The sequence below is a fragment of the Eretmochelys imbricata genome, chromosome 24 (assembly GCF_965152235.1).
Source record: "Eretmochelys imbricata isolate rEreImb1 chromosome 24, rEreImb1.hap1, whole genome shotgun sequence".
NCBI lineage: Eukaryota > Metazoa > Chordata > Testudines > Cheloniidae > Eretmochelys > Eretmochelys imbricata.
Window position 1 is genome coordinate 428,343 of NC_135595.1, and position 25,649 is coordinate 453,991.

Genomic DNA, 25,649 nt, shown 5'->3' on the forward strand with positions numbered 1-25,649 from the left:
TAAATCTGAGCTCTCCCAGCATCCGGACCATATGGGCAGAAATGACATTTCTGAGCAAATGCTCTTTTCCCTTCCTCCGGCCTCAGTGCATGCAAGAGAACAGCCTAGACAGAGCCCTGCTCTGCTGAGCCCTAAGGACCTGCACCCACAAAGCCAGTCTGTGCAGGGGGGGCCAGTGTAATTTCCCACCTTTTTATGGGGCCCAAAGGGTTAACTGTGATGTGGTTACTCATAGTCATCTCCTGGTGGAAGCCCCCTCTGGAAGCAGCAAAGCCAGGAGAGCAGCCCTGTCCCAGCCTCAGGGGCCAGGCTAGGTAGGACCTGTTCCAATTTCTATACAATGGCCTAGCCCTGGGGCTCCCAGCAGGTGCTCCCTGCACTCCCTCTCTCCTTGGGCTCATGGATGAGGGAGCAGAAGAGCCCTGGTGCAAGGTGCATGGGTGAGCTTCATGCCCGTGAGAGCCAGGGCTCTAAGGGGCACAGGCCTCACATACACCTTGCTCCAGAGGGATTCCCAGCCCCAGCAAGGGGACCCTCTCCCTGGCGGCTGTCAGTGCCACTGACCATCATCCACACAAACAGCTGGTAGGCTGCAGCGCTGCCCCTGGCATTCCCAAACAGGGACCCAGGGATGCAGGGAGCCCAAGGCCCAGAGTCTAAGATGCTCAGAGTCAGCATAATCTGAAATAATCAAATTAACAAGAAACCTGCTAATCGGGGCTGAACTCCTCCTGTGTCATAGAGCCTAATTCCTGCACAATGAGGGGCTGCTGCTAGCGCCTCCAGTGAGTAAATGTCCTGGGGACAGACGGACACAGGGGCACCTGCTGCCCAGCCCTATTCCCCCCTCCAGGGGGTAGACAGACACTGCTGTGCCTCAGGGGCAGTACTGGGAGTCCCAGCTGGGCATGACTGGGGGCCAGCACACTGTGCTAGAAGCCTAACTGGGGACTGACAAGGCACTGCTGCAGGGAAGCTTGCAGCCCTGGGCACGGCTGGGGAAAGCGTGCAGCATTGGCATTCAGCTGGGCACTACTTTGAGGTCACTCCTTCTGCTTTTCCCCATCTTGAACTGGCTAGTGGGATACTGTAAGGCTGCAGCAGCTGCCTGTGGATGGGCTCAGATCTATACCCCAGGGCAGGGCCGTGGGGCTTGCCTTGGGTTTTGGCTGGATGCTGCACATGCCGCAGAGGGTTCTGTTCCCTGCAGAAATGTTCGTTGGCTGCAGGGGTGCCTGGATCCCCAGCAACAGCCCATTGTGCCCTGTGTGACCTTGATTTAATCTGCTTAATGCCTAAAGTCCAAGCTGCAATCAGGCACTATCAACCCTCCCTCCCCCCAGTTAATAAATGGAAGAAAGATTCTAAAGATTAAATACTAATCCCAAAATAAAGCAGGGGGTGGTGGTGTCCCAGCTGCTGCTGCTGTGTCTGTGGGGGAGTGTTTGCTGCCCGTTGGGGAGTGGGTGATGTATGTGTGGGGGTACGATGCAGCCAAACCCTCCTCTCGGCTCCTAGGATGGAAGTGGGGGGCCAAGTGCAAACTGCTGACTCAGTACGCTATCCTTGTTTTAAAAATCCACCACAGACTTACCCCAGTCAAGCTGCCCCTTCCCCCAGCTCCCTCTGTTCAGCTAACATTGGCTGCCTCCTCTCTGTGTGGTGAGAGCCTTCTCCTCTGCAGTGCCTCCTGTCCAAAACAACTGTGCTGGCCTATCAAGGCCCCACTGAAATCTCAGGGAGAGCCCAGCTTCTGTCCCCATCTCTCTCGGTCTCTCTTTTTGGCCTTGCCTGCCCCTCTGCCGCACAGCTTCCTGGTTCCAATGAGGGCTCGGGGGATACAATTTTTCCGCCACCCCCATCTACAATCCTCTCCCAGTAGCTAGATTTTGCTTTGCCATTGGTCTTGGGAAGCAGCATTGTCCGGTTTCATCACAGTCCCTGGACGAGCCCAGGCACCATTACAATTTCATCAGGGTTGAAGGGCTTTGAGAATTACCCTGAACTGCCCCAGAGAGCAAGGCAGACTCTGAACTGCCAGCACCAAGGTGCCTGCACAGGCATTGCCTGAGCAAAGGGCACAAGGGGGCTGCCTTCCCTCTGGCCTGTTGTCACTAATAGGCACCATGACCAAAGAAGTCACGGGCGGGAGGACATCTAGAGCTGTGACTGCTGAAGAGCAGGGGCTAGGGGCTTTTCTAACCCCAGCCGCAGGTGATGGGTGGGTAGCATTTCACTGGGCCGCAGCTGCTTTATTGACAGAGGTGCAGTTAGATGCCAGCTTGGAGTCACTCTTTATTATTTAAATCTGTTATGTACAACGACTGAAAATTGAAAAACGCTTTTAAAGTCTCTGCAATATGAAAACTACAAGCTCTGTACATCGACTGCTGTGAGTGCAAGAGTGAAGGATCATGGTCTTTGGTGACTAGACTCGCACACACGTGCACGCACACACACACACACACGCAGGGTGCTTCTACTGTGGCCTTTCCCCCAGCCTGATTCCCCCTGTTGCTAATATGGGCGGGAGTGACAGCCTCTCTCTAGGGCAGAAGCTATGTCCTGCTGCATCTAGCCCTCCCCCACCTCCTTGGGGTGACACAAACAGACACAGCTGCCGTGTTTGTAACCTTGCTTAGAACAAGGCCGGGCAGCACAGTGGTACTGTGCTGGGGGTTACCCAGAGCACCGTGAACACTGGCACGCTCAGTAGCAGGGCTGCCCGGGGTTAGCAATGACGGGAAACCTGCAGGGGAAGAGCCGCAGGGTGACACAGCCGCACAGAGCACGGTTTCCTCTCTGGAAAGACCAGAAAGGGTCCAGGCGCTGTGGAAGGAGGGCCACAGCTCTGCAGCTGCCACCTGGGCCAGCCCACACCTCAGCACTCTTCCTTTCAATGGAATCCTACCACAATTGCTACAAATGTCTCTACATTACGTAGTGTAAACAAGAAGATCCTGGAATGTTTGAATCTAAGCGACCTGACTGCAGGCCCCTTCTAGAGGAGCTGCTGGGACAGACACACGGGGCCAAGTGGAGGGGGGAGGCAGGGACAGAGGAAAAGGACACTCAAGTCCATGAGAAGAAGGCAGTGCTGAATACTCCCTGCAATACAGGCATCCAAGTGATTCCCACTGGACTGAACTCCGCCAAGGGCTGAGCTCCCCCTCCTCGTCCTGCAGTGAAGACTCTGGTCCCAACATCCCAAAATACGAATGGAGAGAAGAACTGAACAACTTACCTTTAAGAAACATTCTATGAAAAGAAACCCTAGCCCAACACCGTGCCTAGCCATGGCTGGGTCTATCGCCTCTAGCACAGGTACCTACAGGGCTGAGCTTCATATTGCTGACACTGTCAGTGCTCCCAGAGCAGGGATGACAAGGAACAATTTTCCTGACTCTGGTAGTGGAAAGAAGAAGCTATACAGCACAGCAGAGTTTGGGGGGGGGGGGCACTACTCTAACCCGAATCAGTAACACGTTTGGACCCGAAAGGAACACCATCAGCAGAATTCAGCTGCTTAGCAGAGCCACGACTCGCACACACATTGCTAACTACTGGTTCCTGGAGAGGGGCAGCTCGGGCTGAGCCGGGAGACTCCCCGGAAATCCCAACCCTTCTGTACAGGGACGCAGAATCCTCCCCATGGGGAGGCTACAAGTGAAGGAAGCAACATTGCTTCGAGCTGAGATCCAGACAGTGACTGGGGCGTGACTGACCGGCATGGGGAGGGGGAGTGTGAGCATCTCCTTTGCAATCTCCCTGGAGTCACTTTAATGCTGATGAAGAACATCTTGGACTGACTTCCAGAAACTGGGGGTGGGTCTTTAGCAAGACTTGACCATAGACAGGGGGTGAGGACCAACCCTTCCCCTTACACTGAACTCCCTGGGACAGTGCTGCTCACTCAGACTAACCCCAGGCAATGGGGCACCAGCCTGCAAGGTAAGAGGAGAGAAACCCCCTGGCCCAGCTCTCCAAGACCCTCCAGGGGTGCAGGAGCTAGCAGTCAAGAGCAGAGGTAGCAAAACTCTTTCCAAGTCCCTTCCCACAAGAGGGGAGCAGAAAACAGTCTGGTCTGCTAAGAATACACCCAGTGAGAAATGCACATCTCGGTGTGATGCTGAGAGCCCTGAACTACAGCCCCTACCCTTAGCCTGTGCTCCCTGCCTCAGTACAGTGAGGGGACAAGACCCAGCCAAGGAGGCCCTTCAGTCAGATCCCTGGGTCTGGCTGCCCCAGGGCTCCCAGAACATCCAGCAGAGCCTGTCTCATGGGAACACACATCACCTTTGGCAACCCAGCATAGGCCCTGGGGGATCTGGGGACATTTCTATGCAGCTTTTGCATTTCCAGGCCTGGCTCCTTACACTGAGGGGAGTTGATTAATCTTCTCCTGACAACCCACGGATACCGTGAACAAGCCCCTCAGGGCAGCCAGCACTGGGCCTATGTCCTCAGAGTTAGCCTCCTCGAGCCCAGGGCAGGCCAGGAGCTGTGAGGTCAAGGGAACCCACCAGCTCAAATCCAGCCCAGACCGTTACAGCCAGGACAGCCCTGGCCCACGGCCCCTTTCTACAGGGACCATCTGACTATAAAGACCAGGTGCTCGGAGGGGTGGGGGATGAGACATGCCTGCTCCCCGTGCCTCCCTTCCCCAGGGAACTGGGTTCTCTAGGGCTAGACGAATTCGCATGAGCTTCAGCTTCACACGTTTAAAGTTACTCTATGGGAGAGATGGGGCAGCTGAGATGTGTTCACAACCAGCAGTGACTTGCCAGGCCTCTGGGGACAAAGGCCACATGTATGAGGATCTGTGTGGCCTCTCAGACTAGACCAGCTGGGGATAAGAGGGAGAGAGGGGAGACACCTGGAGTCCTGGGGACTCGGAGCTGCCTGGGACCACAGGGTGCTGGATGGATTCATCTTGGCTTCCTGGGTTGGCCATGGTAGGCAGTGCCATGGGGCCCCAGGTGTCCTACTGTGGGTACAGAGGCTTGGAAGCTGGAGTGAGGGGGATTCCAGGCTCTCAGGAACCTTGCAGCCCCCCACCTCCTCCCGCTCTGACCCCCCAGTGCAAAGGCCTCTCCATGGGGTCCATCTCCCCCACTCTGTTCCCGGCTGTGGGTGAGGGGAAAGGCCTTATCCTGGGGCTCTGGCCCTATCCCCCTCACCCTGCCTCCCCTACAGGGCAAAGGCTTCAAGCGGGCCATTGTGGGGACGCATCTGGGGGCTGGGAGAATTTCCTAACAGAGAAACATGAGTGGGAGGAGCCCCCGAGTGCCTTCCTGACGCTGCTCACTGCGGTGGGGCCTATGCCCTTCAGGGCAGGGGCTGGGCCCCTTGGGAGGGGGTGGAGTGAGGGGATGGGGCAGGGCCCCATAGCAAGGTTTGTGTCCCCAGGAGAGGCAAAGTGAAGAGAGCACTGATGGACTCAGCCCAGCCCATGGCCCCCCTGCCCCCTTGCTGTGGGGTGCAGAAGAGGCTTCCTGTCGTCAGTGGAGTCAGGAGTATCCCAGAGTGACCCCAAGGCAGAGCCTGCCCTGCAGCCAGGCACATGACTCAAGCAGAGTCCGTGTCTGTGGTAGGTGGTCACCCCTGGCCATCTCCTCTCCTTGCCCACTCAGCCTCAGCCCTGGGTGGGGGCTTTGGGGGAGGCTGTCCCCCTTTCTCCCTGCCCCAGCCCCATGTCAGACACAGCCCCAGGAGCACAGCTCTCCAGAGAATCCACTCCTCTCTCTCCCCCACGCTTGGCTACAGCGCTGGGCTCTCACATGTTGGACGGGAGTTTGGGCTTCCCACTTTCCACCTCAGGGCTGAACGCCACGGAGCCCTTGCGGGAGGGGCCTGCCGCATGCCTGGGCGTGGAGACGGGAGACTGCGGCGTGGACGCTCCACTCACGGGCCGGCTGGATTGGACTAAAGATCCGGAAGGCATCTGCTGCGGGTGTGCTGGCTGACCTGGAACCCCAGGGGGTGGCTTGGTGAGGAGTCCAGCTACCGAGGGAGATGACCTGTGAGCCAGGTTCCCTGCTGACTTCCTGCCCTGATGGGAGGAGCTCCCGTCTGCTTGCTGGGTGACTTTATTGGGGATGGATGGCTGAGACGCTGACAGGAGCCGGACGTCCTGTGTGAGCCTCCCAATAGGTAGGCCCTGGATGCTCCTGTGCTTCACCAGCTGCTGCGGCTGCATCAGCAGCGAGATGTGGGAGCCGGTGGCTCGGGACAGGCTGTAGTGGAGAGTTCTCCCTGCTGGGAGCACCTGCTCAGAGCTGGGGGATGGACCCCCTGCTGGCTGCTGGAGAAGTGACGTGGAAACTGAGGTGCCTCGGGACTTGGAGAGCTGGGGTTGGGAGCCCGTAAGGGGCTGCTTTGCTATTGCCAGGGGCTCCCCCTTCTGCACCAGCCTTGGCTGTGGCAGTCCCACGTGTCCGGCCTTCGGCCCCCCGCTTTCCAGAGGCGACTGGGACTGGACCATAGGGGATGAAGGGGAGTTGGCTGCAGGCGTCTGCAGGTGGGGCTGTATACTGGATGGGGAGCTCACTGAGGAGGGCCGGGAGCCCCCCAGGCTGGGCTGGGACCTGCGCGCTTGCCTGGTGAGCAGGGTGGCCTCAGGCGAGAGCGGGCTGGAGATGGAGGAGGGTGGCAGGAAGATGTGGGCCTGCAGGCTCTGCTGGTGAGTCAAGGCAATGGCCACGTTGGTGGTGGCAGCTGCCGTTTGCAGTGGCGCATGCACCAGGGGCTCCCAGATCACCGGCTTGCCACTCAACTCCCGGCCCACCGCCATCTGCTGCAGGTCCTGGATGTTGTGGGCCATATCCCGGTCATGCTTGACGATCTGCTGGATCATCTCATTGTTCATGGCCCCTGAGCTGTGCTCTGCTCGCTTGCGCAGGAGGATGGAGTTCTTCTTACCTGAGGCGCAGAGAGAAGACACAGGGTCACCAACACTTGCCTGAGCTGTGCCCCAGGGCCAGGGGCACCATGGGAGAAACAGGCAGATAGGAGCATCCCCACCATCTTACAGATGGGGAGGGTGAGGACCGGGGGATAGAACCCAGGAGTCCTGGCTCCCTGCTCCTACCAGAGGGTTATGCTGACACTAGCGATTTTCTTGGCTGAGTGTCTCTCTAAGGCTATGTGAGAAGGGCGTAGACCTGGTGCCCTTGGGTCCCATTTGCCCCCAGGGCCAGCAGCTAGTCAGGTCGGCCCTCACCAGTAAGGACTGCAAGGGGGAGGCAGTGAGAGGTGGCTGAGCTTGGGGTGTGGGAGGTAACATATAGACCCTCCTTGTGAACAAAAGCAATGCCATATAGCAGGTCCCCTTACCTCCTACTGGGGAGAGGGAGGAAATCCCAGAGCAGGGCTGCCCAGCCCAGCCCCAGAGGAGGCAGGGAAAGAAATGTCCCTGACATTAGGGGCCCAAGGACAGGGGAAGGCGGTCGGGGAGTTGGGGGTACGTGCCAGGGCAGCAGCTGCTTGGGAGCAAGGAGATTCGCGGGGGTGGCTGGCATGCACTGGGGTGGGCGGTCCCTCACCAATGCGGTCCAGGCGGTCCATGGCCACGGTCTCGAAGGCCCTACGCATCATGGGGTGCTCCTCCAGCACCTCGTTGAAGTTATCCACCGAGAGTGAGTATAGGCGGCAATAGGTGTCGGCACGCACGCTGGCTGTCCGCCTCCCCCGCGTCAGCAAGCAGATCTCTGTGGGACACAGAGCTCAGCATCATGGCTACGGTCACCTCCCTGCTGGCATTGATCCCTAAAGCTGCCGCAGGCCGCGTCTTTACTCCCTGCTCTGGCAGCCAGAGAAGGGGAGATGGTTACCTTGTCTAGTGCCTTTTATGTTACAGGAGCTTGTGAGCTGAATGAAACTGAGGCACGAAGAGCGGAAAGGACCAATCCCAGGCAACGCAACAGCCACTTACAGAGTTGGAAACAGAACCCAGAAGTTCTGTGTGGCATGGCCACAGCTTGCTCTAACCACTAGACAGCACTCCCCTTCCCCCGCAGAGCTGGGGAGAGAGCCCAGGAGTCCTGGCTCCTCCCCCATTCTTACCCCCACTGCCTTCCCAGAGCTGAGGAGAGAACCCAGGAGTCCTGGCTCCCAGCCACTCCTCCCCCATTCTTACCCCCACTGCCTTCCCAGAGCTGGAGAGAGAACCTGGGGACTCCGTGACACCCCCATATCCTCCTTTATACTTGATTGTGATCTTGCATATAAAGCAGGCTGAGAGAGGTATCAGGGAAAAGGTTCTGATGTAGTGAAAGTCATTTTTCTATCTATAGATGTGTATCATTAATGCATATTAAGTTGTGAGAATTGTGTTGTAGGGTGTAAAACATGCTGTAAATTGGGGAATCAGCCAGATATTAGCCCCTCAGAGACAACAGCAAGGACACCGGGTGTCAAACAACCAGCACCAGCCATTGTCCAGCCAGGGAGCTACAATTCAATAACTCACCTGCATAAGGCCACACCAGGGGAATTGCTCAACCTTGCCTGGGGCCTCAGCAATGCCCATGAGACATGCCTGGCCTTGTATTCTCCAAGCACATGGGACTGAGGGTATAAAACAGGACACAGGGGCCCATGCTTCACCTTTTCTCCTCCCCCACCTATGCTGCAAGCAACAAGAAGACTTAAGACTCCAACAGAGGAGACTGGCCCAGATTTCAAGGGTGAAATCTGAGTACTATGAACTGCAATATCCAATGGGCTGAGAAAAACTGCTTTATCTAGATGTTGCCCAGTCTAATAGGGTTGAGAGTTTAGACTGCTTATATTTTCTTTTCTTTTGGTAACTAACTCTGAAATTTTGCCTGTCACTTAATACCACTGAAAATCTATCTTTTGTAGTCCATAGATTTGTTTAACTGTTTATCTTTACCAATGAGTTTGCCTGAAGTGTGTGCTCAGGTTTGCAAAGGTTGGTGTGTGTTCACTTTCCATTGATGAAGTGGTGAACCAATTAATAAATCTGCATTGCTCATCTTGAGCAGTGCAAGACAGTATATTCCTGAGGTACAGTGCTGGCAGCTGGGGGGAACGGGCTGGTGCCTTTCCTTGTCTGATTCGTAGGTGGCTCTGGGAGAATTCATGCAATCTAGCTGGGTGTGGGGCTCCATATGCAGTTGTGCTGAGTTATCACAGCACCTGGAAGGGTTCGCTGCTGGTCACTAGCAAGGCATTGTGAGAGACAGCCCAGGCTGGAGAGAGTTAAGGGGGCACAGAGGTCCCACGGTTCCAGGCTGCACCCTGTGGATCCCGTCACATCTTCATCCCAGCCCCCTGAGCCACAGATGCCCCCTCCCATCTGGGGAGTTGCATGGCTGTTTCCTTCCTCTCCCAGCCCAGCCTCACCCCCGAAGTAGGAGCCGTCGGACAGCTTGGTCTCCTTGTTGCCCTTGGTGAGGATGCTGACCACGCCATGCTGGATGAAGTACATCTTCTTGCCCACGGTGCCCTCACGGATGATGAAGTCCCCAGGCTGGAAAACCTCGAAGCGCAGCTTGGTCAGCATAGCCGTCACAAAGTTGGGGTCGGCGTTGGCGAACAGCGGCATATTGGCCACCAGGTTCCGGCAGTTAAAGTTGATGATTTCCTGGGAGGAGGGCAGCAGAGGGTCACTTGGAAGCAATATACCCCTTTGAGAGCAGCAACCCGCCAGCGATCACCACCCAGAGGGGGCAACGGGGCTGGCCCTGGCTCCAGGACTCCCTACCTCTTTGAGAGGCTCACTCAGCTCCCCCAGGATGTTCTCCTCATCGAACATCTTGCCCTGGTAGCGGTGCTCATAGTACTCATGGATCCGCTGGCGTGTGTCCCCGGGCAGCTTGTGGAACGACATGTACTGCTCCACTTGCTTGTACTGGAGGGACAGACAGAAACACTCATGCCAGGGCTGGAAACACCCAGATGGGAAGGGCAGGGGCTCCACAGGTGGGTGGGAGGGGGCCCATGCCTGCGGCCTGAGCCCCAGGGCAAGAGTGAAGAGTGCAGCGTGATGCCAGGCAGCCTCCGAAGGCTTGGAACCAGGCAGCCCTGGGCCAGCTGTGCCGACACAGTAATAGAACCAGGGAAGAAGCTGGTAAGGAGCGGCATGGGTCAGGCAGTGTTTAGTGACACAAGTATCTGTTCATTCCCAGCTCATACCCAGGCCCGATCTCCCCTGCACCCACAGCACCAGCCCATCACCTCCCCTGCTTGCCTCAAGGCCTGTCCCTTACCACCCTGCCTAAGCTTTGGGGCCTGCTTCACTCCTCCCAGTGCACTCACCTTCTCCTGGTACTGCCGGCGGGAGGAGTCCAGCGACTGGATCAGGGCAGTGGCGTGGCCAATGAACATGGCGTAGCAGGTGGCACCCACAATCATGCTGAGCATGGTGAGCCAGACGTCGGTCATCCCCTCCGGAGCCTGCTGGCCGTACCCAATGCAGAGCATGTGGCTCATGGCCTTAAACAAGGCATGGGAGTACTGCTTCCCCCAGGAGTCATTCTGCAGACAGGAGGGCACCTGAGCAGGCTGCAGCCGGGCTAACTCCTGCCACTGTAGCCAGGCATTTCTTTGACTTTGCAGCCTCTTTGTATCTCCCATCCCAGGGTGGGGGAAATGTGAACTCCCAACCAGCAGGGGAACAGGTCTGTGGCCTCACACCCCGGGGCAGGGCCCTGTTCCCCAGGGTGCGGCAGCTTCTGGGCTGATCTAAGGACCAGAGGTTTGCCCCCAGCCCAGCGCCCAGGGAGGCAGCAGGAGCCCCCACTGCCTGCTGTCTCTTGGCAGCTGGTGGGAGGGATTTCCCTTGTTTGTCGGATTTAATTAGTGGCAGAGATGTGCTGCAGCAGGGACAATCCCAGACTGAGAGATTCCCCTGTCTGACTGATGCCAGTGGGGCTGCAATCAGACTCCGGGATCGCCATCAGCCCCCCGCTGGACAGCACATGTGTGCATGGGTAATTAGCACAGGTTAAGAGTGTGCACATGGGTGTGTGTAAGAGTCTGCATGTAGCAACGTGCGTGCCAGGGGATGCTCCCAGCCTGGAACATGCGTGATGGTCTGGTCCGTGAGATCTCCCAGGCTGGAGCCATCAGCATAAGGTTTATTTATCACCTGCCTATCCCTTTATAAACACTAAGCCTCCCCGACCCCATGCACGCGCCACGATCCCCGTTACACAGACTGCAGCCAGGCTCTGCAAACTGCCCCAGTCTCTCACTCAGGAGATCAACCCCCACAAAGGCAGTTCTCCTGTTAGCCCTGCAGGGCCAGCCTGGCCTGGGGACAGGGGCAGGGAGGTCAAATTCTGCCCTCACTGACCCCATGCAGCCCATGGCCGCTGAGCCAGGTGGGAGGGGATCTGCCTTCCAGCACATTCATTGTTAACAGTGAGTGACACAGTGCATGTGTCATGGCCACAGTGGAGACTGGGATTCTGCACAGAGCCCATGGCCCTGGCCAGGGATTCCCCCCTTGCCCCAACCAGCCTGCTCCTGGGCACCGCTCCTCCGGGAGCCCACAGGAATACAGCTCTGTGGCGACAGTCTGGGATGGGGGATGGTTTTAACCAATTGCCTTGTAAAGTAAAGGATTTGCTCCTTATGTCCCACGACAAGCACCAGGCAGTGGATGGCACCACTCTGCCGCAGGGGTCTCTTAAACCAGAATGGGATGACAGGTGCTGAGGAGAGCAGAGACCATGAGGAAGGGACAGGCTGGAGCCCGACGGCCCCACCCCAGTGGACAGCAAATTCAGGGAGACATGGAGAGCCTGGGGATCTCAGGCTTCAGAGCAGAAGAGCCAGGCGGGGTGCTCACCACCATGTGATTGATGGCGACCCAGCAGTCCGCAGGGAAATCCTGCAGCATGGGCACCAGGAACTGCAGGCAGCCGTCCCAGTGGCACAGCAGCAGCATCATGCCGATGAGGTTAAAGATCCGCACCACGGCGCTGGCCAGGTCGTAGGTCATGTGGAAAATCTGAGCAAGGGGATAAGCCAGGAGAAAGACTGTGAAAAGCCAGCTCTCTTCTCCAGGTACTCGCAGCGGGGGACAGGGAGCCCCCAAATGCCCCTTAACCCCCCCCAAAGCCCCTCCCAGCCACAGGTCCACAAAATGCCCCTCCCCTGGCCAGGGGTTCTGAAGCCCCCCTTGATCCCTCCAGGCAGGGACCCCCAAACGCTTTTCCCCTGGTGGTCCCACCTCCTCCCACTGGTGAATGTAGCGGATGAGGCGGGACAGGCGCAGAAGGCGGAGCAGGCTGAGGATCTTGGTGAAGCGCACAATGCGCAGGGCCCGCGCCGTCTTGTAGACGTCGGAGTCCACCTGAGTCTCCAGGTCAACGATGAGGAAGATGTAATCCACGGGTATGGAGGAGATGAAATCGACCAGGAACCAGCTCTTCAGGTACTTCATCTTGATGGTGTGCGGGTCCAGGATGATCTCCGTGTTGTCCTCCACCACGATGCCCGTGCGGAAGTTCAACACCAGGTCAGCCAGGAAGAAGGTGTCCGAGAGCACGTTGAAGACAATCCAGGGCGGTGTGTTCTCATCCTTGAAAAAGGTGATGCCTACGGGCAGGATGATCAGGTTCCCCACCATCAGCAGCAGCATGATGAGATCCCAGTAAAACCTGCGGGAGGAACGGAGAGCGGGCACGAAGCAGAGGACAGAGGAGCAGGGGAATGAGAAAGGAGATGGGGAATGGAGCCAGGGAAGGAGAAAGGGAGGGAAAGAATGAAAACTTCCTTCAAGTAGCTAAACCTGCATGACAAATTGGATCAGTTTAAACTGGAGACGGTTCAGAGAAGAGCCATGAGAATGATGAACGGGCATGAAAACCTGCCTTACAGTGACAGAGCTCCATCTGTTTAGACAGAAGTTTAAGGGGTGATTTGCTCACAGTCTGTAAGTACCTTCCTGGGGAACAAGATATTTGATCACAGGCTCTTCAGTCTAGCAGACAAAAGTCTAACACGAGCCAACAGCTGGAAGTTGAAACGAGACAGATTCAGTCTGGAAATAAAGTGCAAACGTTTAAGAGTGAGAGTAATTAACCATTGGGACAATTTACCCAGAGCTGTGGGGGATTCTCCATCACCAGAAATACTCAAATTAAAAAAATGGGCTGTAGATCCAACAGGAACCGATTTGGGGAAGTCCCATGTCCTACGTGACACAGGATGTCAGACCTGCTGATCAGCAAGGTCCCTTCTGGCCTTGGACTCTATAAACCCCCTGAAGACTACGTGCACATGCCCCAAACAGATACAGAGACCGGATGTGCATGCATGGACACGGACACACACCCTCCTCCCTCTGCCCATGCCCCAAACAGATATAGAGACCGGATGTGCATGCATGGACACGGACACATACCCTCCTCCCACTGCCCATGCCCCAAACAGATATAGAGACCGGATGTGCATGCATGGACACGGACACATACCCTCCTCCCTCTGCCCATGCCCCAAACAGATACAGAGACCGGATGTGCATGCATGGACACGGACACATACCCTCCTCCCTCTGCCCATGCCCCAAACAGATACAGAGACCGGATGTGCATGCATGGACACGGACACACACCCTCCTCCCTCTGCCCATGCCCCAAACAGATATAGAGACCGGATGTGCATGCATGGACACGGACACACACCCTCCTCCCACTGCCCATGCCCCAAACAGATATAGAGACCGGATGTGCATGCATGGACACGGACACATACCCTCCTCCCTCTGCCCATGCCCCAAACAGATATAGAGACCGGATGTGCATGCATGGACACGGACACATACCCTCCTCCCTCTGCCCATGCCCCAAACAGATACAGAGACCGGATGTGCATGCATGGACACGGACACATACCCTCCTCCCTCTGCCCATGCCCCAAACAGATACAGAGACCGGATGTGCATGCATGGACACGGACACACACCCTCCTCCCTCTGCCCATGCCCCAAACAGATACAGAGACCGGATGTGCATGCATGGACACGGACACATACCCTCCTCCCACTGCCCATGCCCCAAACAGATATAGAGACCGGATGTGCATGCATGGACACGGACACATACCCTCCTCCCTCTGCCCATGCCCCAAACAGATATAGAGACCGGATGTGCATGCATGGACACGGACACACACCCTCCTCCCTCTGCCCATGCCCCAAACAGATATAGAGACCGGATGTGCATGCATGGACACGGACACACACCCTCCTCCCTCTGCCCATGCCCCAAACAGATATAGAGACCGGATGTGCATGCATGGACACGGACACACACCCTCCTCCCACTGCCCATGCCCCAAACAGATACAGAGACCGGATGTGCATGCATGGACACGGACACATACCCTCCTCCCACTGCCCATGCCCCAAACAGATACAGAGACCGGATGTGCATGCATGGACACGGACACACACCCTCCTCCCACTGCCCATGCCCCAAACAGATATAGAGACCGGATGTGCACGCATGGACACGGACACATACCCTCCTCCCTCTGCCCATGCCCCAAACAGATATAGAGACCGGATGTGCATGCATGGACACGGACACACACCCTCCTCCCACTGCCCATGCCCCAAACAGATATAGAGACCGGATGTGCATGCATGGACACGGACACATACCCTCCTCCCTCTGCCCATGCCCCAAACAGATATAGAGACCGGATGTGCATGCATGGACACGGACACACACCCTCCTCCCTCTGCCCATGCCCCAAACAGATATAGAGACCGGATGTGCATGCATGGACACGGACACACACCCTCCTCCCACTGCCCATGCCCCAAACAGATACAGAGACCGGATGTGCATGCATGGACACGGACACATACCCTCCTCCCTCTGCCCATGCCCCAAACAGATACAGAGACCGGATGTGCATGCATGGACACGGACACATACCCTCCTCCCTCTGCCCATGCCCCAAACAGATACAGAGACCGGATGTGCATGCATGGACACGGACACACACCCTCCTCCCTCTGCCCATGCCCCAAACAGATATAGAGACCGGATGTGCATGCATGGACACGGACACACACCCTCCTCCCTCTGCCCATGCCCCAAACAGATATAGAGACCGGATGTGCATGCATGGACACGGACACACACCCTCCTCCCACTGCCCATGCCCCAAACAGATACAGAGACCGGATGTGCATGCATGGACACGGACACATACCCTCCTCCCACTGCCCATGCCCCAAACAGATACAGAGACCGGATGTGCACGCATGGACACGGACACACACCCTCCTCCCTCTGCCCATGCCCCAAACAGATATAGAGACCGGATGTGCATGCATGGACACGGACACACACCCTCCTCCCTCTGCCCATGCCCCAAACAGATACAGAGACCGGATGTGCATGCATGGACACGGACACATACCCTCCTCCCACTGCCCATGCCCCAAACAGATATAGAGACCGGATGTGCATGCATGGACACGGACACATACCCTCCTCCCTCTGCCCATGCCCCAAACAGATACAGAGACCGGATGTGCATGCATGGACACGGACACACACCCTCCTCCCTCTGCCCATGCCCCAAACAGATATAGAGACCGGATGTGCACGCATGGACACGGACACATACCCTCCTCCCTCTGCCCATGCCCCAAACAGATATAGAGACCGGATGTGCATGCATGGACACGGACACATACCCTCCTCCCTCTGCCCATGCCCCAAACAGATATAGAGACCGGATGTGCATGCATGGACACGGACACACACCCTCCTCCCTCTGCCCATGCCCCAAACAGATACAGAGACCGGATGTGCATGCATGGACATGGACACATACCCTCCTCCCACTGCCCATGCCCCAAACAGATACAGAGACCGGATGTGCATGCATGGACACGGACACACACCCTCCTCCCTCTGCCCATGCCCCAAACAGATATAGAGACCGGATGTGCACGCATGGACACGGACACATACCCTCCTCCCTCTGCCCATGCCCCAAACAGATATAGAGACCGGATGTGCATGCATGGACACGGACACATACCCTCCTCCCTCTGCCCATGCCCCAAACAGATATAGAGACCGGATGTGCATGCATGGACACGGACACATACCCTCCTCCCACTGCCCATGCCCCAAACAGATACAGAGACCGGATGTGCATGCATGGACAGGGACACATACCCTCCTCCCTCTGCCCATGCCCCAAACAGATACAGAGACCGGATGTGCATGCATGGACACGGACACATACCCTCCTCCCACTGCCCATGCCCCAAACAGATACAGAGACCGGATGTGCATGCATGGACACGGACACACACCCTCCTCCCTCTGCCCATGCCCCAAACAGATATAGAGACCGGATGTGCATGCATGGACACGGACACATACCCTCCTCCCTCTGCCCATGCCCCAAACAGATATAGAGACCGGATGTGCATGCATGGACACGGACACACACCCTCCTCCCACTGCCCATGCCCCAAACAGATATAGAGACCGGATGTGCATGCATGGACACGGACACATACCCTCCTCCCTCTGCCCATGCCCCAAACAGATATAGAGACCGGATGTGCATGCATGGACACGGACACACACCCTCCTCCCTGTGCCCATGCCCCAAACAGATACAGAGACCGGATGTGCATGCATGGACACGGACACACACCCTCCTCCCTCTGCCCATGCCCCAAACAGATATAGAGACCGGATGTGCATGCATGGACACGGACACACACCCTCCTCCCTCTGCCCATGCCCCAAACAGATACAGAGACCGGATGTGCATGCATGGACACGGACACACACCCTCCTCCCTCTGCCCATGCCCCAAACAGATACAGAGACCGGATGTGCATGCATGGACACGGACACATACCCTCCTCCCTCTGCCCATGCCCCAAACAGATATAGAGACCGGATGTGCATGCATGGACACGGACACACACTTCTCCCCATTTGTCTCTCCACCTGGGAGGGCTGAGAGCAGCTTGTCATTCCAAGCTGCAGCTCGCCAGCCATCTGTGGGGGCGACACAACACGCCAGGCCAGACAGCTCTAATCCCAACCTTTGTGCCCGCAAACAACCAGAGCACAGAGGGGCTGAGTCTGCACCCAGCCCGAGATCCCAAGGGGAGAGGAATTAGCACAGTGGCAGGGAAGGAGAGAGAGAAGGCTCCAGATGGCTATGAAAGGAGCCGAGGAGCTGCTGAGGCAGCAAGGGATAGGGTGGCTGAGCCTGGTGGTACAAGCTGTGGAGGGGGAAGTTCTTGCCCCAACAGTGGGGAGATCCATGAAGGCACAAGACAGCCAAAGCTTGGTGAGAAGAGAACAGAGACCCAGCGTCTGAGGGGCTCTGTAACAGCACTGGTTACCTGCCAAGTGCATCTGATGGCCTTGGGTGGCTCTGTAGCACCCTGCCTCAGTTTCCCTTTCATTCAGTAACTCCACAAGGAGTATGTATCCTCCACCACCCCCACCACCCCATCGTGGGGGCTGGCCTCCCTCTCCACCTGGCGTCTTGCCCTGCTCTTTATCTCCACAGGATAAAGCTCCACAGGAGCTTGGAGAGCCTGGCAGAAGAGAGTTGCAATAGTCTCCGTGAAAGGGGCTGAAGGCTGGGGGGAGGAGTCCAGGAAGGGGGAGGCAAGGCCCCAGGAAGTGTTGCTGAGATGGTGATGGCCAGTTCTGACGGTGAAGGAGGAAGAGGAGAGCTCGGGTTCAAAGATGATGCCTAGGCTATCGAGAGTGGGGGCCTTATGGAGAGCCCCTGTGGAAACCAACTCTTCCCCCTGGGGAGGGTGTCAGGCTGAGTCCTGGCAGCCCGGGGAGAGGAGATCCCTCCCGTGGATGAAGAGGCAGGGTACGGAGACCCTCCCTGGTGGTGCTTTACCCAACAGCAAGGAGTAAAGAGATTACACCTCCCAGCGTCCCCGTGCAAACCTTCGCTCCTGGCACCTCAGGCACCCACCAGGCAGGCGGATCAGGGTCATGGATGGGCAGATTGAGCCCAGAGGGGGGATGGGACTTGCACCCAGGGAAGCGGTGTCAGAGCTGGGGTTGGAGCTCAGATGATGGATTCTGTCCCTTTCTGTCTGGGATCATGGGGTTGAAGCTCAAGGATCAAAATTCCCTCTTCCCTAGCACCCCGTGCGCCTATTGTGCCAGCCCTAACTTCCAGGAGGGAGCTCGAGGGTGTAGCCCGTGGGTGTAGCTGGGGGTAGGGTGGAGGGAGGGGGAGGATAAAAGAGTCCCCACTGGATTCCGCTTCTGCGCTTCAGGGCAATTTGCTTTTGCTGAAGTGCCCAGGCACAAGTGGCCAAGCACAGGGGGTCCCAGGTTCTTTCCTCCCCGGGAATTCTGGCTCTGGCCCTCCAGAGTGCCCCTGAGCATTGATGGGGGGCAGGGGCTTATCCTTATTACTGCCCACAGGGGCTTACAGGGTTTAGAATAAGTTCTCTAGTTACACAAGTAGGATGGGAGGGGCAGGGCTCCGGGGCCAGGAAGGGGGGCCCTGCAGCACCCTCTGGGTCAGGGTGAGTGTGGGTTCCCAAAGCCTGCCTCATGGTCAGAGCCATGAAGAGGCTGGGGTACTGAGCACAGTGTGGCCATGCAGGCAGAGATGGGGGCTACAGGAGATGCACCTTCCTGCCGTCCCTCTGTTGGGCTGAGGGGTGTCTGCAGCCAGCGCCCTCCCCGTGCCAGAGGGCAACCCGCTGCCCAGGAGATGGGTGAGAGGAAGCGGCACAAGCCACAGGGCCAAAGAGCCGCACTAGTCGGGAGAGTGACACCCCTTGCTGCGTCCCACCCAGGCCTGGGCACGGTGCTCCTCGGGTGCCAGAGGGAGTGGTTAGCATTCTGGCAGTTGATGCTGCAGGGCGTGCTCTGCGCTGGGCAGAGGGGAGACCCTGTATCTCCTATAGCACCAATTTTGTGCCTGGGCATCTTGGGCTGTGCTCTGGATTTTGGAGATGGGAGGTTCTTGCAATTCTCAGCCTGGTTTTTCCCCTGCTGGACTCACCTCCCACCATGTGCTACAGCCCCACTAACTCACCTTGGAGAGGTGGCGCCGGTGCCAGATGAATTTACTCTGCAAAGCCAAGCTGCTCTGGGGAAGAGACTAGAATCCAGGCCTCTGCAGGCACATGGATGCATCAGGCTTTGCAGGCTGTGACCTCCACAGGGGGCCGGCCTGGCTTAATGGGTTCCTGCCCTGACCTTCCCCAGGGCCTTGGCTTCAGCCCTTACAAAAAATATTTAAAACCAGGTATAAGAAGATGCTGCCTCTTCCAGTGAATCTCTCAGGTGGAGCTCTGAGCCACTGAGGGGAAAGGCCAGCATCAGCAGAGAAGAGACTTCTGGGTACCGCGCTGGGCCTCAGGAGACCCCAGCTCTGCCACTGATCTGCAGGGTGGCTTTGGTCAGGGCCTCTGTTTCTCTTCTCAGCCCGTGTGTCGGGTCCATTCAGATTGCAGGGGCTCTGGGGCAGGGACAGTCTCTCATGTTGTGTCTGGGCAGCACCTGGCACAATGGGGCCATGATCTTGGTTATGGTCTTTAGGTGCCACCACAGCACCAATCGACCAAGCAGGAGTGCCGCATTCGCAGTTCCAGAGCCAGGCTCGGAATATGGCTGGGATCCAGGCAAAGGCTCTGAGAGGATCTAAAGGGACCTTTGGTTCGAGCAAGTCTTTTATTGAGGAGGAACAAGCAGCAAGTGGTATGAGTACAGAAGGACAGGTTCTAAACCCTCTGCCCCAGGCAGGCAGAGCCCTGCCCCTGAGTGTGGCCTTCGACCTCTGCTGCTAGTTTATTCATTTCAGTTCCTGGCTGCTGCCACCTGCATGCCTCCCCAAAGCCCTTTATTCCCTGGAAAGCCAGGGAGTCCATGACAGAAACCATCTCGCAGGTAGCCCCTGTCAATGTGGCTGGGACTCCAGCTCCCTCCAGCCACGTCCTGCCCCCATTGGGCTGGTCTCCAGCGGGACAAGCATCCCCCCACTATTGCTTTTATTCAGCTCTTGGGCCGTGTGCTGGTGGGGGGGTCCCCACTGCGAGACGGGGAATGCGCTGAGAACACTGCTGGTTCTGGAAGGTTCTGTCAACACCCTAGCCTCGGGGGAGGTGCAGAACAAGACTGGCCAGTAGCCAGGGGCTAACACAGTGAGAGAGCTTCACCCCTCCGCTGGCAGAGCCCTTCGCCAGTGCCCCTCGCACATCTCTCTTCTGCCTCTGTCCTGACATGCTCTGGCTCCCCCACCTGAACGCCCGAGAGTAGCTGGCTGTGTAATTTCATCCCACACAATGGCTGCCTCTCAGGTATGGAGGAGATTTCTCCGTGGGGCAACCGTGTCCTACGTCAACGCCACATTCAGAACGGGGGAAAGAAAAGAAACCCAAACTAGCTCCTCCCTGAGACAGACACCAGGAGGGAAGTGGAGAGAGAGATTAATCCCCCAGAGACACCGCCAGAAGACCCATCCACCCCACTCTTCTCTCTGACAGTGGCCAGATCCTTCAAAGGAAGGGGGAAGAACCCCCATAATAGACTCTTTTAGAGGTTGGATTACACCCTAAAATTCTCTCTCTAAACACACTCAAGTGGGGCTGTGGATGTTCTCATTCTCCACAGAAATGTCTGACCTTTTTTAATCTTGCTAAACCTCAGTGAGCTCTTGTGTCAGTGAGCTCCATGGGTTAATCACATACTGCATGAAAAATATTTCCTTGGATCAATTTGGAGTTTGCTGCCTTTGAGTTTCATTGCCTGGTCCTTTGCTCTTGTGCTACACGGAGATAGGGAGGGGCCTGGCTGACATGCAGCATCACATCCATTGTGTTGTAAAACTCTTGCTTTGCTGCCACCACCTTATCCAGCCCCTCTCTAACCAAACACTCCTAACCTCGTCAGTCTCTCCCATACCCCATACCGCAGCCTGCCCCAGCCTCTAACGCAGGGCAGGGCCCATCTCCCAACCGTCTGAGGGAACAATGCTTCCTGCTCAAGAGAACTCCAGCCAAGGGCCCAGTGTAAGTGTCACATGATGCTCATGGTGGAGGGAAGGGCTCTGCTCAAAAACCAAGGACCAGAACTTCAGAAAAGCCCTTGCCTGGCAGCAGAGACTTGGAAGACAAGGACACCAGCGACTGGGCCTGTGCGCCCCATGCAGGGGGGACCATCCTGAAACCAACGGGCTTGGATTCCACCTGCTGAACCTGGCTGGTAGACCAGCAATTGGCACAGACGATTGCTCTGGAGGGTTTGACCATGCCAAGGACTCCACCTGCACATGCCAGGGAAAAAACACACAACCCAGCGCTCTGCACAAGCACAACATAAGAACGGCCAGACTGGGTCAGACCAAGGGTCCATCTAGCCCAGTGTCCTATCTTCTGACAGTGGCCAGTGCCAGGTGCCCCAGAGGAAACGAACAGAACAAGGAATCACCAAGTGATCCATCCGCTGTCGCTCATTCCCAGCTTCTGGCAAACAGAGGCTAGGGAGCCCATCCCTGCCCATCCTGGCTAACAGCCATTGAGGGACTGATCCTCCATGAACTGATCTAGTTCTTTTTTTGAACCCTGTTATAGTCTTGGCCTTCACAACATCCTCTGGCAAGCTACACAGAGAGGGAGCCAGGCTCAGACAGGCCCACAGAGTGCGACAAACATACTCTGACACCCCATCACAGGTACACACATCCCCCTTCCCCTCTCCACCACGCAGATCTGGACCCTCATGACAGGCCCTGAGTAATGGAGGAGTCCACAATCATTCACAGGAAGAAATCAAGGGCAGTTTTGCTCCTTCCTCCCAGCCCCATGTGGCTCTTTTCCTCCTCTCTCTGCTGTAACCTAGCCAGCTCACACTCCCGCTCTCCCTGTGACCAGTAGAACTGTACCCAGCCCTCATGACCAGTGTCCATATGGACGTGAGGTGTCTCTGGCGCTGTAGCCAAGAATAGTTTAAAGGAACAAATTAAAGTCAGAGCCAGAGAGCTCCCCCGGTATCTGGGGTGCACAGTCAGGTGCCAACTCAGTTCACGGACAGTCCAGCCTCCTGCAGGGAGAAAGAGGCTTTGGAGAGCTAACAGTGGTGGGGCCCCAAATTTCCCTAACAGGAGAAACCAACAGTCAGAAGCTGAGGATTAGCGCTGGTCACTAATGCCTCTCTGGGGGCCACGCTGTACGCTGGGTTAACCCTTTCCAAGCCACGACTCTGGGGACTTTCCAGCTGCAGTCAAGAGCTTTCCTCTGATTAGTACTTTGCTAGGAGTGCCAGCCCCGAAGGACTCTGGCTATGGAGCGGTTAATGTCATCTGCCCCAGCTCATTGGCCCCTGACAAATGCCATACACAAGCTCACCAAGCTAACCTTGTCCTTCCTCTCCCAGTCCCCTCCTGCTGACTGCCCAAACCCACCTGGAGCCTCTTGTCTCAGATTTACCTTGTAAGCTCTTTAGGGCAAAGCCCGTCTTTTATTCTGTGTCAGGTAGCGCCCAGCACAATGAGGCCATGATCTCGATTGGTCTCAGCTGCTACCATAATGCAGATAATAAACAACAACAGCGTAATCCAACCTGGACAGCTACCTACCAGCCCCTCTGCATGTCACCCCGTCACCTTCACCAGGCAGAGCTGCAGGGAACATGACTTCACAGAAGCTGCAGCTTGTAAACGTGGGGCCTTCTCACTTACGCTGAGGCCCTTACAGGGGTGCAGATGTAACACATGGCTGCTGTATGGCCCTTCGCATTCTGCTGGAGCAGTGTAAAGGATCCTTAGCATCACTGAGAATCAGGGCCTCCGGGCATTGCCTGGCTCTGCAGGGGGACCCCTGGTTACACCTACATGTGAGCAGGCTACTTTCAGTTTTACAACGGGACTCAGGTGCTAGTCTTGTGCTGGGTCACAGTGACCGTGGCATAATTTTCCACTAGAAATTAACGTCTTGCATCTTCATCCCCCATAGAGAAAGTCCATCCTATGTGACTCAACAACGCTGTGACATCCAATTCCTTCTCACCACGTAGACATCCCAGTAACACCCTGGAGATCCCAGGGACATGGTGTGCCTGGACCTGCCATCACAAGGCCTACCTTCTTGCCACACACCCTGCACTAAATGGTCACATTGCCCTTCCCAGCACATCTCCACCACCAGCCTGCACAGCCAGAGCCATTCCTGATGAGGGAGGGCTCTGCAGGCGCCCCTTCTGCTAGAGCTGGGACGAGAGTTAATCTCCTTGGATGTGGTGCGACTCCTCAGTACATTCACAAATTAAAAACAGCTCCTAGTCCACTGGCAAGAGAGAAGGGCTACTCAGAGGCAGACAGAAGGATCAGTCTTCCTCTGTTGGGGGTGCACAGGTGCCCGGTGAGTGAGGTCGGTTCGGCCCAGCTACCTAGAAGCTCTGCCCTGTCCATACACGAAGCACTGCCAGGCTCAGATGGATGCATGAGTGAGCTATGGGAGAGATTGCTGGAACACTTAGGACTGCAGGAGTAGGAGGGTTTGAGTCACTCCCAAGGGCTGAGCGTGGGATACCCTATGTCCTGCGGCCAGAGGAATTAGCCTGGGATTCTATAGGGTTGGAAAATGCTAAAGCAGAACGATTGCTGGGCAGCAGAAGCACATCCCGGTCAGTCCCCTGGCCTCTCTGCATGTTACTTTTAGCCCCTGCCTTATCGGAGAGTAGTGCAAGAGGGGAGGACTAACCATGTGGTGGACAGAGCCCGTCCCTGGAAAGTCAGGGACAGGAATCCTTCCAAGGAGAAGGGGCAGGGGGTGAATTCTGGGCAGCAGGGGAGTTTCTGATTCTGGTGATCAGCTGGCCTCCCAGGGTCACACCGGGCCTGCCTGAAAGGGGTTCCCAAGAATAACAGAGGGACCACTCTAGGTGTGGCCTCCTTGGGGTAAAACCCAGTGGCCCAGTGATGCTGGTGAGTCTGGGTGCAGGGAAGGCTCATGATAGTGAGGACTTGGAAATAGAAACTTCCTGCACAGCAAAGCGAACGGCATTGGATTTGTGTCCTGTCAGTTCTTAGTCCCCAACTCCCCTACAGCTCCCCTACAGCTGCTGCCCTGCTCCCACCTGGAGGTAGAGGGACCCTGGTGACAAGACTGAGCTTCCTGACTGGTCTGGGGAGGAGGGACCCTGGTGCCTGGCTTGTAGGAATAGCACAAGCTGCTGAGGAAGGGCCCCTCCAGGTTTCCTGGGGAACAGAGCCTTCCCCCCCACCCCGCCCTAGCTCACTGCCCAGCCATCCCTGGGATGTCACCCCCTAGCCTCCTACCGGCGCTGTAGGGCTCACCCAGCCTGGTGAGAGGACCCTGGCATCTGGGTTAGCCCCACATCACCTCCCCCGCAAAATGGGACCGGGGCTGCAGGCCCCAGAGCACCAGCACAAACAGAAGACGGATGCTCATGGCGCAAGGGAGCAACCGCTGGAGGAGCAGAGGGTATGGGCCATGGGGGAAAGGGAGGACAGACTGCAGCCTCCTCACTCCGCTGAGACCTCAATCTATGAGCCACCGGGACCCACCCCCGGGGCTGAGCAGGGCCCACTCCAGCAGGGGAAGGCCAGGCTTAGCCTGCAGCCTCACAGTCAGCACCCAGGACAGCGCCAGCCCCAGGCTGGCAGAAGGGAGGACATGGTGGGGGAGCTGGGCAGACAGCCTTGCACGGGGATGGGCAGGGATGCATGCAACCTGACCGCCCTGTGTATCAGCTGGAGGACCGGGGCTTGGCTGGGGTCAGGAGGGGCAAGGGCCCCTCTCACCTGAAGTCGCTGAAGGGGTGGCTGGGTAGGGCCAGACTGGGCGGCTGGCTAGGGAGGATGGGGTCAGGGGTGGCCGGCTAGCAGGTGGTCCTTAGCAGGTGCCGGGGCCCCTCTCACCGGAAGTCGCTGTAGGGATGGATGATCCAGAACCCGGCCGATTTCACCCGCTGCTGCTCCAGCTCCACCGCCTTGTGGCTGCCAAACATGCGCAGCGAGAACTTGTTGACCGCGGGCTGCAGCATGGCCCCGAGCTGGCGCTGCACGAAGGTGCCGGCCAGCGCGGCGGGGTCCTCGGCGTCCGCCAGGATCTGCTCCGCCGCCTCCGCCTTGCCGGCCGCGGGCTGCGAGGCGGGCGCCTCCGCGGGGGTTACTGCGCGGGGCGGCTGGCCTGGCCCAGAGCCCGCGCTACCCTCGGGGCGCCCGGGGGCCTCCCCGTCCAGCACCAGGGGCTTGTCCCGCGGGTCGGCGCCCGGCGCCCTGCGCGCCCCGTCCCGGGGCTCCGTGCCCGGCGCTGCCTCCATCCTGCCGGGGAAGCGCCCTGCTCAGGTTCCCTTCAAACGCCCTTGCCCGGGCGCCCGGCCCGGCTCCCCTGGGCACATGCTGGCCGCAGCCAGAGCCGGCGGGTGGGAGGCGGCCGCAGCTCGGGGGCGCGGCGGGGGATGCTGCCGGGGGCGCGGGGATCCCCGAGGGGGGCGCTCCGCTCCCTGCCCCGCAGCCGGGCTCAGCCGCGGGCCGCGGGGGCCGCCGGCCGCTGCTCCCCCATGGCCGCCCCAGGGCAGGTGCCGGCGGGGCAGAGCGAGCCTGTTGCACACGCCCAGGCGGGGAGACGTCAGCTGGGCTCGGGGAGCCGCAGCTCCATCCTCCGG

The 25,649-nt window shown here is 57.6% G+C and overlaps 1 protein-coding gene across 1 annotated transcript; it reads right to left on the reverse strand.

Annotated features, from left to right (window-relative positions):
- Window positions 1-5,776: 5,776 nt before the first annotated feature.
- HCN3 (hyperpolarization activated cyclic nucleotide gated potassium channel 3) lies at window positions 5,777-25,304 on the reverse strand. The gene is made up of 8 exons (XM_077841249.1): window positions 24,901-25,304; window positions 12,206-12,635; window positions 11,822-11,983; window positions 10,285-10,503; window positions 9,731-9,877; window positions 9,370-9,610; window positions 7,545-7,709; window positions 5,777-6,921 (listed from the first exon to the last, which is right to left on the reverse strand). Exons 1-8 carry the CDS (start codon window positions 25,302-25,304, stop codon window positions 5,777-5,779), a joined length of 2,913 nt encoding a protein of 970 aa, XP_077697375.1.
- Between the last annotated feature and the right edge of the window lie 345 nt (window positions 25,305-25,649).